This window comes from Onychomys torridus, chromosome 16 (genome assembly GCF_903995425.1).
Source record: "Onychomys torridus chromosome 16, mOncTor1.1, whole genome shotgun sequence".
NCBI classification, from domain to species: Eukaryota; Metazoa; Chordata; class Mammalia; order Rodentia; family Cricetidae; genus Onychomys; species Onychomys torridus.
The window spans coordinates 11,482,108-11,500,143 of NC_050458.1; the positions used below are offsets into that span (position 1 = coordinate 11,482,108).

The following is an 18,036-nucleotide window of genomic DNA, read 5'->3' on the forward strand; positions in this document are numbered from 1 at the left end:
ACCCAGGGCAGAGAGTAAAAGGAAGGAAGCTCTTCTTTTATACCGCTTCTCCTTCACCACCAACTTAGTTATCAAATCCTCAGGAAGCTTTCCCAGATCTCCAGACAAGTTGAGAAAACATACTCAGTTATACCATTACACTTTGTTCACATCCCTATTACTGCTTGCCCATACTGTAATTCGATGCTTCTTCCTAAATGCATTATGATTTGTTAGGCACTTACTGTTTCATACCAATCATGTCATCACCATAGTGTAACACAAAACAGACCCACAATGCCTTCTAAATTGAATAAACAAATTAAAAAACAGGCATTTGTTGGGCTGCATGAGGGAATGGGGGCGTATGCCATTAATCCTAGCACTCGGGAGGCAGAGTCAGCTGGATATCTGTGAGTTCAGGGCCAGCCTAGTTTTCAAAGCAAGTGTCCAGTCGGTCAAGGCTACAGAGTCCTTCTGTATATAAACAAATAAATATTAACACTTGCTTGATTCTCAAACATCTGCTAATACTTTTGGATCGCTATTTCTCAAAGGGCGACCCTCGGAAAACGTGGATCAAAATCAGAATTTGCAGAGGCATGTATTTAAAAACAAAATCTCTGGGGGCTTTCGTTAATAAAACTGCAGGTCTTAACGTTGTAAAAAGAAGGATGAGAAAATAAAGTAAGTAGTAGCAGTAAGCAGTACTTAAGTGCACTAACTCACTTTCCCTCAATAAATTAGTGTCCTTGTGTGTGTGTGTGTGTGTGTGTGTCTTGAAACTGCTAACTGAATGCGGAAAAATTTCTCCAAAGAAATAGCTCTGCGTCAGAAGAAAAAGGAGCTGGGGAATTTTCCAAGGAGGTGTGGCTTCTCAGCGAACACGTTTACAAGAGGTGCTTCGGGAAGGGAGGGCAACCTTCACCACCGCAGGGGCCAGAGATGCATGGGCGGTGAACCTGAGCTCGGGCTGCAGACGCCAGGGAGGGCCCACCGTCCCGTGCGCGGCTAAGACGCGGAGGGAAGGGGGTGCCCCCAGACCCCGCGTGGGCACCGATCTCCAGGGACGGCCACTCTAGGTGCAGCCCCGCAGGACGCGTGGAGGAAGGCCACCACGCCTGGCTGGCCAGAGTGACAGAGGGTCGCACCAATGGCAGCCTACACGCGAAGGAACCGAGTGCCAGAGGGCGCCGCCGATTCCCACCTGCATCAAGCTCCAGCTGGTAGCAGGGCAGCGGCTCTAGAGACAGCTTGTAGCCCTCGAAGCGGGGATCCAGTAAGGGTCTCTTCACCCGCAGGGAGCAATTGGCTGCCTCCATCGCGTTCCGGGAGCCCAGCGAGAGAATCAATAAAGCTCTTGTTGAAAGGTCCGCGCTTCCCTCCTGGAACTGAGGGTGGGAAGCAGCGTGGTTCCCATCCCAGAGGACTCTGCGGCGCCCAACCTCTTCTGGGAAATGTAGTGTCCATGGGCAAGCTGGCTCTGTTGCATGCTGGGAACTGTAGTTTGCCGATAGCCGAACTCGCGCCCGTTTCGCGGGCTCTGGACTTCCCTACCCAGAGGGCTGAGCGACCAGAAGGCGGCCCGCGCTAGTTGAATTCTCCCATTATAGGCAGGGTGGCCAGATCCCGCCCCGGAAATGCGTGTTCTAGCTTTCTGTGTGCTTAGGTGCCCGAGCTACTGAGGGTCTAAGTCCGGGCAGCCGAAGAGTGTGGTAGGTAACGGTCGCCAGCGCAAGGGTCATTTCGTCGCTGGGAAGGGACGGCCCTCGCCCGCGGTGATGGTGGTGAGCTATGCCCGTGGTCCTCAGGGCCGGGACCCGGGCCCAGCCCAGGCTCCTTTCGATGTGCTGTCTTTCGTTAGCTTCCCCGACCCGCGCTCGCGGGCCTGTAGGGCTCTCCGGCAGGGCGTGCTTCTGGAGTTGGCCTGGAGCCAGTCCTCGCTTTGTTTTCTGGCTCCTCCCTCCCGCCTCTCCAGCTGTCTGCGCCGTGTTTCCTCTTCCCCCAATGTCAGAGCCGGGAGGGATTCCCTAGCGCCCCCGTTTTACCAGTGAGAAAACTGAGGCCTTGAGGAATTAAGTGACTTGTCCAAGGTCACCAGCCCTGGTTTTTTGGGTTTTTTTTTTTGTTTTTTTTTTTAGGGACCAAGGCGAGATGAACTTTCGCTCTTCTCGGTAGGGTACTGACTAAACTTTTCGGTTATTTTGGGAATGTTGAGCTCCAGCTCCAGAAGTCAGGCATTACCTAGTGATTAACCCTCTGTTCTCCTGCTCCTTGCCCAATCCAACTCTGAAAATTCTTCGTCAGTTTTCATGGAGACGAGTTTTGGGCAACTACCAAGTAGTCTCAAGTTAGTGACATTAACTCGAAAAACATTAGCTTAGCCCTGGTTTTATTTTAAACCTTTAAATGGCAAAAATGCCCAAGTTAAGACCTTGCTTGCTTTTTTTTTCCCCCCCACACCAATTTTGGCAGTGGTTGTTTTTAATGAAAATGGAGAATTTTCGCAATTAAGGACTAGTTGGAGATTTGTTTTCCCTTATCCTGCCCTCCAATAATAACTGTCTTTGTGGGCACAGAACCCCACAGCTAGGGCGGCAGCTGTAATTCTCAGTAAATTTTAGTGAAGAGTAAAGCACACAGTCTAATTTCATTTTTCATAATAGTGTCTTTTATTGGTGTGCATACTGTATGGCTTTCCCAAAATGTGAATGCAGTTAAGGTGCAGAAATGAACAGTGGCCAGTTATGAATGTCCAATTAAATAAGGTGTTTGGGGCTCCTGGTGTCTGAGTCCCTGAGTTCAAATTCTCCCATCACCATTTTCTGTCCCTGTGCCTCAGTGTTCTCATCTGTAAAATGAGCAAGTTTGGGAGTTAAACTTGTATTAGGTATTAGGTAGTAAGTGCTTGATGATGTTAAAATAGTAGTTATTCCCCAAATTCATTAATAAAGAGCATAGACGGGAAGGGAATAGCATAGCAGATAGGAATTGGGATACAATAAATAATACTAAGAATAATGATACCATGTAACATACTTGAAATTCTCATCCTCTCCTTGCTAGAATGTTCAATGTGCTGTTAGGATGATTGTCTAGAGAGGACTTAGAAGGAAACAGTTTTCTAAATATTATGTATCTCAAAATGCATGTTGATGTCCAGGTTAGCAAGATGAACAAAGATGCGCAGATGAGAGCAGCGATTAACCAAAAGTTAATAGAAACTGGAGAAAGAGAACGGTGAGTAATAAATTGTATTAATAAATTAGGTTTTACCATCCATAGTAGTTACATTATATTGGAAGAATTTCTAGTGTCAAGGGGGAAGAAAAACCTATCTGGAAAGAATTACAGAAAAGGAAAGATTACCAGAGTTTTTATTCCTAACATCTATAATGATTTGAATCAGCATTGCAAGATTTGGAAGAGTTATATGCAAAGGAAAGCAGTAAATGCCACAGCTAACGCGACAAAGGGACACAAATAACTCCAGCTGGAGAATATTACCCAGCTTCTACTATAGAACTAGCTTTAGTTACCTCGTGCTCCTAACTCTGGGCAGCATGTGCTGTTACTATTTTCTGCAGTACTTTCTTCTTCCTCTCATTTAATATTCAGTTACTTATCTCCAAATTGTAACTCTTGTATCCACTACGTATTCCATTAGTTTATGATCCTCAGTGTAATCTAGGTTCCATGACAGAAATACCTTTGTGTACCCACTGTATAATGTTATGCTTAAAACCTAATTTAAGGAGCAAATGTGTAGAGAACAGATTGATTTGGAAGTACAAAGAAAGGACTGAGAAACATAAAAAGGCTCCCAGAGCAAACAAATTTACAAAAGGAATGTGAATATTCGGAAACAGAGGAATCTCTTCCATGTTACCAGGAGGTGATTGGGTAAAATTTTGATAATAAAAGAATTTCACCTACGGTAGAAGAAGAATCAGTATTTGTCTAGGTCACAAAGGGAAAAGATGGTCTAGGCATGGTGAACAGGAAATATAGTCAGAGCTTTGTACCTGAGAAGTGCTCAGGGAACTGCAGGATGTAGAGAAAGTGTGAAAGCTTGTAGCTGGAGCCGTATACAAGAGTGTAGAATTTTATATAAGAATTTTGTCCATTGAAATCATACTGAATTTCAAAACTGTTCTAGCCAATGAAGTATTTAAGCCCATCTAATTAAAAGATTGAAGATGGTTTTCCATCATTGAGACCAGGCACTTAGAAATTGTTGCAAGATTTATCTTTTCCTCTCTCAGCTCTCCTTTCCTCTTTGTTGTCTTTATTCTCAAACAGGCCCTACCCACAGGTGGCAGAGATTAGCAGTTCAAAATTTACATTCCACCAGCTCAGCAAAGAGCCTCACTTGATTACCATCTTTCTTAGGTAATAGGCAAGTTATGATCAGCCTTGCCCAGGTCATATTTCAAATTACAAGAACCATGTCCAGATTTGCATAGGGAGAGTGACACAGTAGTGTTGTTTGCTTGTTTTTCTGTTACAGAGCGGAAAAATGAGTTTGCCCAAGCATAATGTTGCTTTCTTTATCCTTAGATAATGGGAATTAGTAAGAGTTTTAAATGGTAGAAAAATTAGTTAGAAAGGTAATGGGTGTGAAGGTGAAAAGAAGCAAAAATTTGGAAAGGAGGACATACCTGTATACTTTTTCAAAATGAAAAGGAAAAACAGACATCCATATAGAGAAAGAGATACAGATGCTGTGCTGGGATGTGTAGATAGTTTTGGTAGTAATATGTTTAGAGAACTACAGTTTTTTATTCATGTGGTGTCTGTTAGGTGCCCAGGATACAGTAGTAAAGTGTACTTTCATGGGACTAACATTTTCATGGCAGGAAGCACATCGTAACTGTGTAATGTGGCACACAGTAATGAGTGCCAGGGGAAGAAGAAAGAAGGGAGATGCAGGCAGGGAGGGAGGTGTTTTAGACAGAAAAAGTAAAGCATCTCTTCTAAGCGATCAGACGCGTATGAAAGAGTGGGGGAGCTCTGAGTGCCACAGTCTAAGATAAACTTGTCTACTCATCACATGCCAGCTAAGGAATAAAGTGGGTGAAGGGAAGAAATAGAGCCTGAAGCATGACTGAAGCGTAGGCAGAGCCTGTTTGGTCCATAGTAGAATCTTTGAATTTTATCCTGAGGAAGTTGGAAAGGCACTGGAAGATTTTGAGGGGAATGTTATGATCAGGGGAAGAGGCAGGGAGGTGTGTAGGAAGTTAGGTGTAAGTCCAGACAAGAAAAGATGGTAGCTGGAGCTAGGGTACTCTTGGCAGAGAAACATGTGAATTCTAGTTAAGCATTTTAAAACTGAAACTGCAGAATTTACTCATTCCTTGTGTGTGTAGCGACATGAAGGATACTCCCAAGTTCTAGCCCAAGAAACCAGAGACTGAGATTGTCGTTTTGAGGAGAGGAAGTGGGAGGGAAAAAGAAGTTGGCTTCTGGCTCTTAGAATGGAAAGACCTACTTAGCCCTCAAGATGGACATATCACATAGTGTATCTCTGGGGATATGATTGAAAGAGTGGTGCTTTGCAGTGAAAGAAAATCTGGTTAGTTTAAAGCCTGACACATTTAAACAAAAATTATTTCAGTTAAGGATTTTGAATTTACAAAAATGGGTGTGATAAAAGGATAGCAGAATATTTTGTTGGTGTCACTAATTGGTACAACATTTTCAGCATTAAGAAAAAGAAAATCCTATTAATTAAATTTCAGTAGACATGCCAATTGCTGAAGTATGGAAATGGGGAGAGACATAGGGCAGGTTAATACTATAGTCAGTGAATGGATTTGGAACCTGAGATAAGTGAGGCTGAGAATTGGCTTATGTAACATCAGAAAACTAAGTAATGACTCAGGATTAGACCCCAGTTAAAGTCTGGGGACAGAAAGCTACGGGTTTTTGGTTGAACAGTTTGTACTAGTACATTGCTTCAGACATTTCTATCTAAAGTATCTTGCTTCGATTAAATGGAAAACATTTCCTCTTTAAACAGCCTCAAAGAGTTGCTGAGAGCTAAATTAATTGAGTGTGGCTGGAAGGATCAGTTGAAGGCACACTGTAAAGGTAATCAGTTTCACTTAGATAAGCTGTGGCTGCTGATCTGAACTGGGTTGGTATGGGAGTCATTACAAGAAAGTATAATTCCTGTCTTACAGTGTAAATCCTCAAACATCATTTTAAGCAAATAGGAAATTGAGTTTTATGGTGAGAGTTTTCTTCTCTGATATTTTTAGACTTAATTCCTGAATTTTCCGTGTATTTTCCAAAAGTAAAGCATAAGTACTAAAGATCCTCAGACCAAAATATGATTGCCTATGTTTTTAAGTGATGTTTGTAATCCTGATGTACTTTCTCTTAATAAAATGAGCCCTTGATGGTTGATAGACGTAGAGCAATTGTGTGAGTAATAGGGTCACATGTTTTGTAACAGTGTTGACAGGGGATTAAGCATACTGTCGAAAATGTACAATAAAAGGGTTTTTTGGGTAGCTATTCTTGATATTATTCGTGCTTTTAAAATGAGCCCTTTTCTGGCTCAACTTTTGGTATAGTGAAATTCTAGATATTTTTAATGAGTTGTCCTTAGTACGTTTTCTACAAGTAAAAACCACAGACTATGTCTTTATTAACGATAAGAAGGCATTTTAACAAGTTAATGAAGAGGGAAGCTGACCTGTGCTCTGCTGTGCACAAATGAGTGGTCTTCACACTTTAGTTGCCTCACCTTTGGCCCTGAGTTACTGTGGCTATTGAAAGCTGTAAACCAGCTCCCAGCGTACCAGTAACTGTTGACTGTGTTCCTTCTTCATTTCCTTTGGTGCAGGCTAGAAAAGAGAAAAGAGCAAAGTAACTCTACATCCGAATTCTTGCCTATGAAGTTATACAGTAGATTCCAAAAGTAAATTTGATTTCCTTGATGCATTTCAACTTAATATAATTAGAGTAAAATCTATTCAGTTACAAATTTCCAGCTTTTTACAAAAGTTAGATTTCACACTACATAGTTCTAATTGATTATAATATATAATACTGTAATATATTATAATTTATATATATATAATACACCTTATATTAAGTATTCCAGCTATTTGCTTAAGTTATTTAGTGGAAGGCTATATTGACTGTCTATAATCTGGAGATTAATATATTTATGAATCTATAAATTTTTGTTAAAAAAGAAAAAAGAAGTGTCCTCTTTTTATTTAAAGACCAATCTATACTCTAAAAACATGATTTTAACCCTTCCTCTATGAAAATCTTTCTTACAGATAATGATTTTAAATGATATGATTTGTTTTTTGCTTTTGCATAAGAGGTAATTAAAGAAAAAGGACTAGAACACGTTACTGTTGATGACTTGGTGGCTGAAATCACTCCAAAAGGCAGAGGTAAGAAACATAAATTGTATCAGGAAATACAGGCTTTCTGTAGGAAAAAACATCCTTGCCTAAATGATGGAGTTGTTCTTCCTGTAGGAAAAGTTTTAAGAGTACAGTTGCTTCACTGCCTGTTGTAGCAGGCTTGAGTAATTGATAGAAATTGGCACACACACTGTATGCAGTGTTAGGTTGATGTTTGCTAAAGCAGATTGTTTTGGACATGACATTTTATAAAGGGAAATGCCACCTGAAGCTTGGATTTATAAACTTTATTAGATATGGCCTGATTCCATTTAAATATTTAATAATTCAGAGTTTTGCTCCAGTCCTGAGTCATTGTTCTACTCTTTCCTTATTAAAAATAAATGAAAGTCTGTCTTCTTGAATGTCTAATTAAGAATTTGGTAATTCAGAGTGATACATATTTAAGACTTAGAAGTGAAAGCCTCTAGATTAGGATGTCTTTACATATAGCCATAGTCAAAACCACTTGACTATAATAAATGTCTGAAAATTATGACAGAATACAAATTTCCTGTTGAGAAGGAACTATAAACCATGGTCCTTTTTCTTAAAGTTTATTTACAACTTAAAAACATTTATTTGTTTGTTTTTCAACTATGGCTCAGGAAAAATATTTGTTCATTTTATGAGTTTATACTTTAACCTAGTTTTCTCTAATTTCTTTTTCTATTTTTTTTTTTTTTTCTTAATCTGTTAAGATTGCTTACATTGGGGTAGGGGATTTAGCTCAGTGGTAGAGGCCCTGGGTTTGGTCCTCAGCTCCGGAAAAAGAAGGAAAAAAAAAAAAAAAAAAGATTGCTTACACATTGTTTATTTAAATAAGAAATTATCCTGTTTCTCCTTCAACATTTCCATCTTGGATGTGTTCATATCTTACAGCTTTTCTATTGGTATCCAGTAAAATTGCCCCCCTATTTTTGAAATTATAATTACAACATTTTTCCTTTTCCCTTTTCTCCCGCTTAATCTTCTTGCCCCTCCCCCACTTTTTTTCCAATTTATGGCCTCTGTTTTAAAGAAAAATTTCGTGTATTTTGTACGCATGTATAGATTCATTTGGCCACTACCTCAAAAAGGCTCATAAAGAGTTTCCTCACCCCCACTCCTCAGACAAAAGTTCTCTCCAGCTATATTGATGACTTTACAGTCAGACTATTCAGAGGTGACTTGCTTGCTGTCAGTCTTTTAAAGCCAGATTTGTCAGTGTGCCTTTGCATTTTCAAATGGGGACACACACACACACACACACACACACACATATATATATGTATGTATATGTATGTGTATATATATATATATATATGTATGTATGTATGTATGTATACACACACACACACACACACACACACATATAGTTTAAAGAATTTTCCCGGGGGCTGGAGAGACGGCTCAGAGGTAAGAGCACTGGCTGTTCTTCCAGAAGTCCTGAGTTCGATTCCCAGCAACCACGTGGTGGCTCTCAACCATCTATAATGAGATCTGGTATCCTCTTCTGTCATGCAGGAATATATGAAGACAGAACAATGTATACATATAATAAATAAATAAATCTTTAAAAAAAAAAAAGAATTTCCCTAGGCTTGCTTCTTATTGATGTGCTATGTTTAGGTTTTAGATGTTAAGTCCTGATATCATCTTTTTGTCTTTTAATTCAACCATGAGAGTTCTGTGAAATCACCGTATTGGTAATGAATACTAAAATATCAAGTCAGATTGACATTTGGTCATTGGAATCCTCTGACTTTGCTGTTTGATTTTTATGTTTCAGCCCTGGTACCTGACAGTGTAAAGAAGGAGCTCCTACAAAGAATAAGAACATTCCTTGCTCAGCATGCCAGTCTTTAAGGGTGAACTAGAATGTGGTGTTCTGTGGGTTTAGTTCTGAAAGTAAAACTTGCCATAAATTAGAGATTGATTTCCCAAAATAAAGTCCTTTTTTGTATGATGGTATACAGTTTTCAGTAATGATGTATACATTGTATTGATTTTTTTCCCTAAATGTGTTATTTTAATAAATATCTCATGAATGAGTTTCAAATTTTTTTCGGTTTTGGAATAAACGGGACTCAGTTTATTACTGATTGACTAGATATGTTGAGAGAAAATGCCAGCAATTACTTAATAATCCAGTATTTATATGTGTGGTTCTCTGTGCTAACAGCTTAGAAGGCTTTCTGGGTTGTCTACATTTGGCATGTTCTTTTTTTGAATTATCATATTTGATAACTGTTGTGCCCCATCTTGTTCCATAGGTTGTCTAATTTCTTATTTGTAAGAATTCTGAGGGTTAGGACTGGGTCTTATCTGTATGTGCCTTCCTTATGCGTCAAAGAATTTACCATCTAGTGGAAGACAGAACATTTGCAAGCTGGCTGCACACCACATTCTCTACTCATCTGAACTTTGAAAGCAGAATCTCTAAATTGCATCCCTATATACTGAGGTCAAGAAAGAACTTTAATGGAAAATAATCTCTACCCATTAGCTTTCCTCTACCATCAGGATTGTTAGAGCTAATGGACTCTTGTTTGTTAATGTGACCTTTGACACAGAGTGATAATGTTGACCATCCTTCCGCTTGGAACTTTGCATCCCACTCCTCACACCTTTTCTGGTTGTTTTTGTTTGTATGTTTCTTTGGGAGCTTTTTTGGTTGGTTGGTGTTTTTGTTTTGGGGGTTTTTTTGTTTGTTTTCATCAAGTACTTTTTGCTGTATGTAACTTTTAAGTAACGTTTTGTAGGACTTTCTTCTGAGTCCTCTAATTAACCATGTATTTTCCGTGGCTTGAAACCCGGGAAATGGGTTTGACCATGGCTTCAAATACCAACAGATTGATAAATGCTAAACTTCCTCATAGCCAGACTTAATTCTAGCCTCAATACCCGAATAACCATCAGTGAGTCTACTTCCTTGGATATTACACAAACACCTTTAAAATGACCATACTTTAAATAGTAGCATTTCCCCCTAGTAACCGTCTTTGTTTTATTCCTTATTCATGGGGTCTCTCAGCTACAGATGACTCAAGATGATAGTTAATGCTATTTCTGAAGGTAAGAGATAAGAGACAGGATTATTTGTGAAACACTCTAAGTTTGTGTTACTGCTGCTGATTGATTGAGGACCGCTGGGAGAATATCCGCTATAAACTTGGATTATCCTTTTTGGCCCTCGTAAACCCAAGTGATTGCAGTGACTTCTTTGTGCCTCCATTATCTCTCCCTTACTGTTATTGCCTATGTGGCCTTATAAAACTCAAGTCTGATCATTTTATTCCCCTACATGAAATGTTTCAATACCGGATGGAATCCAAATTCAGCATACTAGCTAGACCTTTCTAAATCTAGTATGTACTTACCTCTCCAATCTGTAGAATCCACAACATATTAAATTGTTCTATCCCTTAGTACTTTTCCAAACAAAGCCCACTAAGTCATCTTACTACTTTACCTTCAGAGTGCAACTTGTGTTTCTAAATGTTCTGACAGTCCTATGATTTCAGTTCCTTATCACTGATTTCTTTTTGGATTTTTGAGATAGGCTGTTCCTTTAATAGGGCAGATAGCCTCAAACTCATAGCCCAGGCTGGTTTTGAACATGAACCCTGAGAGCAGGGCTTACTGGCTTGGTGATACATTTGGAGGGGAGGAAGCATGTCTTTATTGTAAAGATGCTCATTTGTAAATAAATGGGTAAGGGAATGAATGGAGTGTGTATTACAGGAACATGAGATAAAGCCCTAATAGGGTATAATTGAGAAAAGGCTTCTCAATTTGTGGTTCATGGTCCACACTTACAGTCATGAGTTCAAATGTCAAGTCATTTACATAACTATGTAAACTATGTCTTGATATATGTATACACACAAAATCTTACCCAAAGTGATGTTTTGTTTCAGTTTCATGATGTTCTAAAGTATTGATAGGGATGTTCATTTTGTTAACCATTATCAAAAAAGAAATAGTCTTACATGGTACACAGAAAATATTAGAAATAAGGGGTAGTTCTTCACAATTCTGTACATAGAAACAAATGGAAAGGGCTTATAAAGATATTGTTTTAATATCCCAAAAGATTTAAAAATGATCAAGTTTTGGAAATATCTTGAGCTGAATTGAAAATACTTTGTAGAAATTTAAGTTAAGAACATAGATTTGGTTTTTGAAGGTGTTTCTGTTTTGTTTTTTATGTTACTTTGGGGTTTTGCCATTTGTTTTGAGACAGGGTCACTTGTAGTCCAGGCTTTCCCTGTTCTTGCTATGTAGCCTAGGTAAGCCTTGAATACCTGATCCTCCTACCTCTACCTCCCAAGTGCTGGGATTACAGGTGTGTGCCACCTTCGGGGCCCGTAACTAAGTTTAGATTTAAAATAATGCTAAGGCTCCCCTACCACTTTTTTCTTTGGCATCTTATAAATGTCTTGTAGATTGAATCTAGAATCACTGGTATTTGTAAATAAATCAACTTTGTGAACATTTTGGCTCTCATTGATTTGTGTAAAGTAGGAAAACACTGAAACCTTTCCACACTTAGTGTTGGAAATGTAATAGAGTTGTTCCATGCTTGCACTGGGTTAGTATCAGCATCACTGTATCCTCTTCTATAGGGTGAAAGAAGATCCAATTTAATTATTTATACAATCACTTTGGGCATTACAAATGTATCATTTGGTTAAGCAGTGCCAAGCCAGGGACTGGTTGATGCTGGGGAGTGGTAATTGGATACAAGACTTTACATAACTTGGTAGAAAATTCCACCCAACACAAGAGAACTGTGACAGCTGCTCAGTAGCTAGTGTTGGAATTGATCCTGCATATGTGTGTGTGTGTGTGTGTGTGTGTGTGTGTCCGTGTCCATGTGTCACACATGCATCTGCATGTGTCTGACCCTTGCAGAAGCCTAGCTTGTGTTTGACTTCATAAAATCCTATATATTTTCTACTAGGAACCTTTGAACAGGTTGAATGAATCTACCAAGGAAACTTAAGTACAATCAGATCATTCAGGTTCTGAACTCATGAGATAATGTGTTAACAGATAAGAATGACTCTTGCCTTGGTTTCTCTATTTAGACAGTAAATCATATAATGTCCTGGCTGAAATTAATAAAGACTTAAATACTGATAGGGTAATGAAAACATGGATTTATGTTACCAAGAAATTTAGATATAGTGTAATTACATGTTTTACTACACTTGTGTTTGAAAAAAAAAATCACATTTGTCACGAGTTTCTAGATAGTATAGCTGCTGTGCAATGCACACACAAATGTTGTCCTTGGGGTGGGGAGTAGTTCAGTTTTAAGTACATACTTTGAAATGATTCAAAGTGAGTTCCCAAGATCAATGTCACTCTAGCACTTAGCAAAAAAGGGTTGAAATTTAGCCATTTTTTAGCCTCTTAACTCCTCTGTGGCTTGGACTGTATCACATTTACATTTCTGTCTTTAGTACTTAACAGAATTCTTAAAATGATCTTTTACCTGAATCAACGGCAAGAAAAATACAAATAAATTTATGGCAAGTAAATTCAGTATGTTCCTATTGATTCCAGATTTCAAATTATGTTTGGTTACTCTACTTGTCAGCCACAAGGGGGCCCCTGGCACCCATACTTTGATCCTCTCTGGGACTCACTAATTGAACTGTATCACATTTTACCAGGCCCAATTCCAATTTAGAAGCCAACCAGCTTGTTCAAGATGAAAGTGTTGGATTAAAACTTAATGTGAGAACATCGGAATGTCCTGATACAAATAATATGCCTCTGCCATACAGTATGGATGTCAGGCTGGGGTCTTCAGTAGTCAATTTGGGAATTCAGGAAGTTGACTTAGCATATACAATTCCCAAATAAAGCATGCAGGATTCCCCAAGTAGTTTGATTTCACTGATTTATAACCAGAAAGGGAAATAGATTTTTAACTAATTAACCCTTCTATTTATCACAGTGAAGGGGATAAACATGGGACCTCGTGCATGCTAAGTAAATTCGTATTGCTGAGCTGCATCTCAAGCCCAAGAGTCTTAACAAATGAAATACAAATATTTTCATTGTTCCCCAAAGAATAATATTCATGTTTTTCTTTTCATTATCTGTTCTATTTTAAAGAGAAAAAAAATATAGGCCATATGTAATACCCAAAACCTGTGGACATTCAATGATGTGTTTTACAATGACAGTAGTAATCAAAAAGAAATCAAGGAATAAAGGCATGTAAGGTATACGCTCATGTTGCTATGTTGCGTTAGCATAATTCTAAATATAGGAGCCAGGGCCATATTTATTGCAAGGTTTGATATTGTTCCTGAATCACCAGAAGTAAGTAATAATAAATGACTTCCACTTGGCCTAATTTTATTGTTGAGGACATATCCTTCCAAATGTATCCCTTCTAGACAGTTACTTATATCAAACTCGGGCTTTGACAAGGTAAGAGCCACACCACAAAATAGGATAATTAATAAATGTCCATAGAGCTATAACTTGGTTGCTATTCAGGTGATTTAAGTAATAATGTATATGGTATGATTTGAGGCATATTCAGTTTGGTGGAGATACTGACACTGTGACTAAGATACTAACAACATGGGAGTGTTGTTTCTACCGTTAATATGATTAAGGACTGTAGTTAGTTACGAGTTCCACCTGACAGTGCCTATCAATATGAAACCTCCTGTTTTGCTAGGGACATTCATAGTGTAATGAAGAATGAGATTATGGGTGTGCTTCTTAGGAAAGGTGATGTAAAATCAAAGTAATGGAAAGACACTAGCACATATATTCTGACATCTAGTCCTCATAAAATGGTTCCATGCAGAAGGTTTGCCTTTCATATTTTACACACCCATAAAGGCAGGTTTTGCACACAGACATATACGCATATTTAGTGAAAATGAAGACATTTATCCGCTGCATTTTCTATTCTCCAGTTCTGCTCCTTTGTAGTGCCTTAGTACAGACTTCCGTGAAGTCACTGTCCCTTTTATTCTTACAGTAACTACAGAGCTGCAAGTACTTCACTTGTGCTATGAGTCTGTGCTTTATCAGTAGAACACCCTTGCCTGCTTCTCCTTTTTCTAATCACACGGTCTCATTTATTAACTTAAACATGACTGCCCCACACTTATTTTGTGTGGGCACTTTGAACTTCGTTGAAGAATATTTCATAGTCCTATGTTTGTTTTAAAAACAGCTGAATTCTGAATATCAGTTGGCATGGGTTTTGATGTAGCACTCTTGTGGTGTCAGAGGATTCTGCTCAAGGTCGCTTGATCTTGTGCACTTGGGCAGAACACTGAAGGCAGAAGCCTGTGCTGCAGAAGGCCCATCACTTCATGACAGACAGAAAGGGGACAGGAACCTATCTCCTACAGCTCGGCTCCCCATTCAGAATTCACCACCTCCCAAAATAGAAACAAAGCATTCAGTACATGGACCTGTGGAAGACATTTTATATTCAAAGCATAACAAATCTTAATTGTGCTCAGTAGTTTTTGTTAGCCTGACAGAAAATAAAGTCATGTGGGAAGAAAAAGAAACCTCAATTGAGGAATGGCCTCCAACAGATTGGCATATCTGGGAATGTCTGTGGGACTTTTTCCTGACTGCTGATTAATGTGAAAGGGCCCAGCCTATAGCAGATCTCTGAGTTTCAGGACAACCTGGTCTATAGAGTAAGTTGCCAAACAACCAAGCTTAGGCAGGAAAACAGAAACCTGATGAAGACGTAATTGAATGAGGGTGCTGTGTTCCAGCCCCAGCAAGTAGCAGAACTTGGTAGCTTCAGCCACATGGTTCTAGCTTCAAGGACAGAAGGAAGGCATTATGGAACCTTCATCCACAAGTAAGGTCAGGCATGTGTCAGGAATGTCTCTTAATGGAGGCCTGGAGAGGCCATTGTATGAAACTGTAAAGATGAAGCCTGCATTACCTTGGAGACCCCAAAATGTTGGAGATGCCAGAGCCAAGGAATACCTGCTAAGGTTGTAATTTGTATGGTTCCCATTGTAAACATTAGGATCATTAAAGCCTTATCTCCTTAGTAGACTACATAGCCTACATCTTCTAGTGTATTCTCTTTTCCTCTTCTAGTAGTCTCAAAGTTTCAAGTTTTCTGTTGAGGTCTATCTGTTTTCAGTTGATTTTTGTGAATAAAGAAAGAAAGTTCTGTTTTCCTTCTATATATGGATAAACAGTTTTCCCAATATCATTTGCTAAACAAAGATACCTTTACTCTAGTGTGTATTTCTGTTCTGTATCAAAAATTAAATGGTTATAATTGAATAGGTCTCTACTTTATACCATTGACATATATATAGCTGTTTTTGTTCTGGTACCATGCTGTATTTATTTTTCTTGAACTCTTCATTTTTGGGAAATGGTACTCATTGGTATAGTTGCTTAAGCTGGAAACCCTTTTTTTTTAAATTTAAATACAAGGAAGAGTTTATTTGACTTACTGTTCCAGAGGGATAAGAGCACATCATAGTGAGGAAGCATGGCAGCAAGCAGAAGGCATGACACCCAGAGCAGGAAGCTGAGAACTCATATTCTCAAAACCCAAGCAAAAAGAAGAGAGTGGTGTGAGGCTTCTAATATTAAAGCCCACCCCCAGTGACAGACTTTTGCAAACAAGGCCATACCTCCTAAATCTCCTCATCAGTGTCACCAGCTAGGGACCAAGTGTTCAAATGCCCAAGTCTATAGAGGGCATTTCTCATTCAAACTACCACACTCTACTCCTTGGTCTCCATAGGTTTGTGGCCATATCATAATACAAAATCTGTTTGATCTAACTTTACAAGTCACCATAGTCTTTCACAGTCTCAACACTGTTTAGTGATCCAAAGTCTCTTCTGAGACTCAGGCAAACTTTTAATTGTAACCTCCTGTAAAATAAATAAGCAAATCACATACTTCCAACATATAATAGCATAGAATATGCATTACCATCCCGATAGGTAAGAATGGGGACATAGTAAAGAAATACTGGACCAAAGCAAGACCAGAACCCAGTTAGGATGAAGTCCTATAGCTCTGTGGCCATCACCAAAGGGCTTAGATAGCTCCACCCTTCCAGCTTTTCTCCCTGCAACACACCTCTCTCTCTGGGCTGATTCCATTTCCTGTATGCAGCTCTCACAGATACCCTATTGCTCTGACATCTCTAACATCTTTGATCTTCAATGCAATCCAGGCTTCACTTTCACAGCCTCATACAATGGCCTCTGAGGGTCTCTTTCCCTCTCATGCAGGGACTCCCCTGCCACACTGTCTGGCCTCAGCAGTGCTCTGAAACTACAGAGGAATAATCCATGGCCTCTTTACTCTTTCATCCTTTATGCCTGTAAAGCCAGCTCCATGTGGACAACACTGCCAAGTATGGCTCCAGTTTGGGATAGACCCTGATCCCCATGAATCACATCAGCACCAACATTTTTTCCAGTTCCTTTCTGGGAAAAGAGAAACGCTTATGCTCCTTCACAAATTGGAAGCTTAGCTGGGTGGGGTCTTTCTCTGAGAACAACCTTTCCTTAACTCCAGTGCAGAGCAGACTCTCCTTAGCTGTGCTGTTCTCCTTAATAATCACAGCCTCTCTTCTAGCGCACACCTTGGCTGTGACATTAAATAACCTTGTGCTCCTTTTCCCTCAAAACTGTGCATTTTGTATTTCATTTTGGCCCACTTGCTTTTTTTCACTGTAGACTTGCATAGAGGTTACCAATAATTACCATACCACAGTTCCAACATCATGCACTCTTGAAATTTCCTCTGCCAATGAAATTAGTCCTTTGCTTTTTAATTTAGCTCCAGGCAAGTTCTCAGGATACAGAGAGAAGGCACCCAGATTTTTTTCCAAAGTATCACACAGGTGGTCTCTAGCCCAGTTACTATTACAATCTTAATTTTCCTCCGAAACCTCTTGAGCTAAGTCTCTACAGCTCACATTACTTTCAGCACTGCTGTCTTTAGGACTCCTACGAGAACAGTGGAAGTTCTGCTTACCACCTTCAGTGGCTTCTCACGTCTAAAATTCCAAAGTCTTCCACATTCTTCCAAACAAGAGCATGCTCAGGTTCTCCACAGTAGCAGACCATTCTCTGGTACCAACTTCTGCATTAATCATTCTGTATTAGTTACTTTTTGGTGGCTATGATAAAAAGCACCATTACCAAAGGCAACTTATAGATGAAAGAGTTTATTTGACTTATGGTTCCAGAGGGATAGGAGTGCACCATGTCAGGGAAGGACGGCCTCAAACAGCAATCATGGTAGCTAGAGCAGGAAGCTGAGAGATCACATCTTCAAATACAAGCATGAAGTAGAAAGAGTGATCTCAAAGTGTATGAAGGCTTTTAATCTCAAAGCCTAGCCCAATGACATAGTTCTTAAGCTAGAAACCTTTGAGTTATCCTTAATTTATCCCTTTTCTTTTTTCCCTGACTCCCCTCTAATCCATTATTTCTGTCTTTATTTATTAAACTTACTCACTATATCTACTTCCACCATCAAGTAGTCAGTCTCCCATCTGTACCATGAAAATTGGATTACATCTGCAAATAAGGATACCTTGATTTCTTCTGTATCCTTTTAATTTCTCTTTCTTATCTTACTGCTCTAG

General features: G+C 39.2%; 2 protein-coding genes across 7 annotated transcripts in view; one reads left to right on the forward strand and one right to left on the reverse strand.

Annotated features, from left to right (window-relative positions):
* The window catches only part of Nudcd1 (NudC domain containing 1), a 65,782-nt gene extending 63,951 nt beyond the window's left edge, over nucleotides 1-1,831 (reverse strand). For both annotated transcript variants that reach the window (XM_036207769.1, XM_036207768.1), the window contains exon 1: nucleotides 1,187-1,831. In XM_036207769.1, the coding sequence (XP_036063662.1) occupies nucleotides 1,187-1,301 (115 nt within the window). In that variant the 5' untranslated portion in view covers nucleotides 1,302-1,831. The remainder of the gene's footprint in view (nucleotides 1-1,186) is intronic.
* Eny2 (ENY2 transcription and export complex 2 subunit) lies at nucleotides 1,608-11,888 on the forward strand. 5 transcript variants are annotated; one of them, XM_036207771.1, is made up of 6 exons: nucleotides 1,608-1,766; nucleotides 3,143-3,219; nucleotides 4,282-4,371; nucleotides 6,002-6,072; nucleotides 7,323-7,397; nucleotides 9,181-11,888. In XM_036207771.1, the coding sequence occupies exons 1-6, from the start codon at nucleotides 1,761-1,763 to the stop codon at nucleotides 9,255-9,257; spliced, it is 396 nt and encodes a 131-aa protein (XP_036063664.1). In that variant the 5' UTR covers nucleotides 1,608-1,760; the 3' UTR covers nucleotides 9,258-11,888. The 5 variants fall into 5 exon arrangements, with proteins under 5 accessions (XP_036063664.1, XP_036063666.1, XP_036063668.1 ...); XM_036207772.1 differs by having other exon boundaries at nucleotides 1,609-1,694; XM_036207773.1 differs by lacking the exon at nucleotides 4,282-4,371.
* Nucleotides 11,889-18,036: the final 6,148 nt, after the last annotated feature.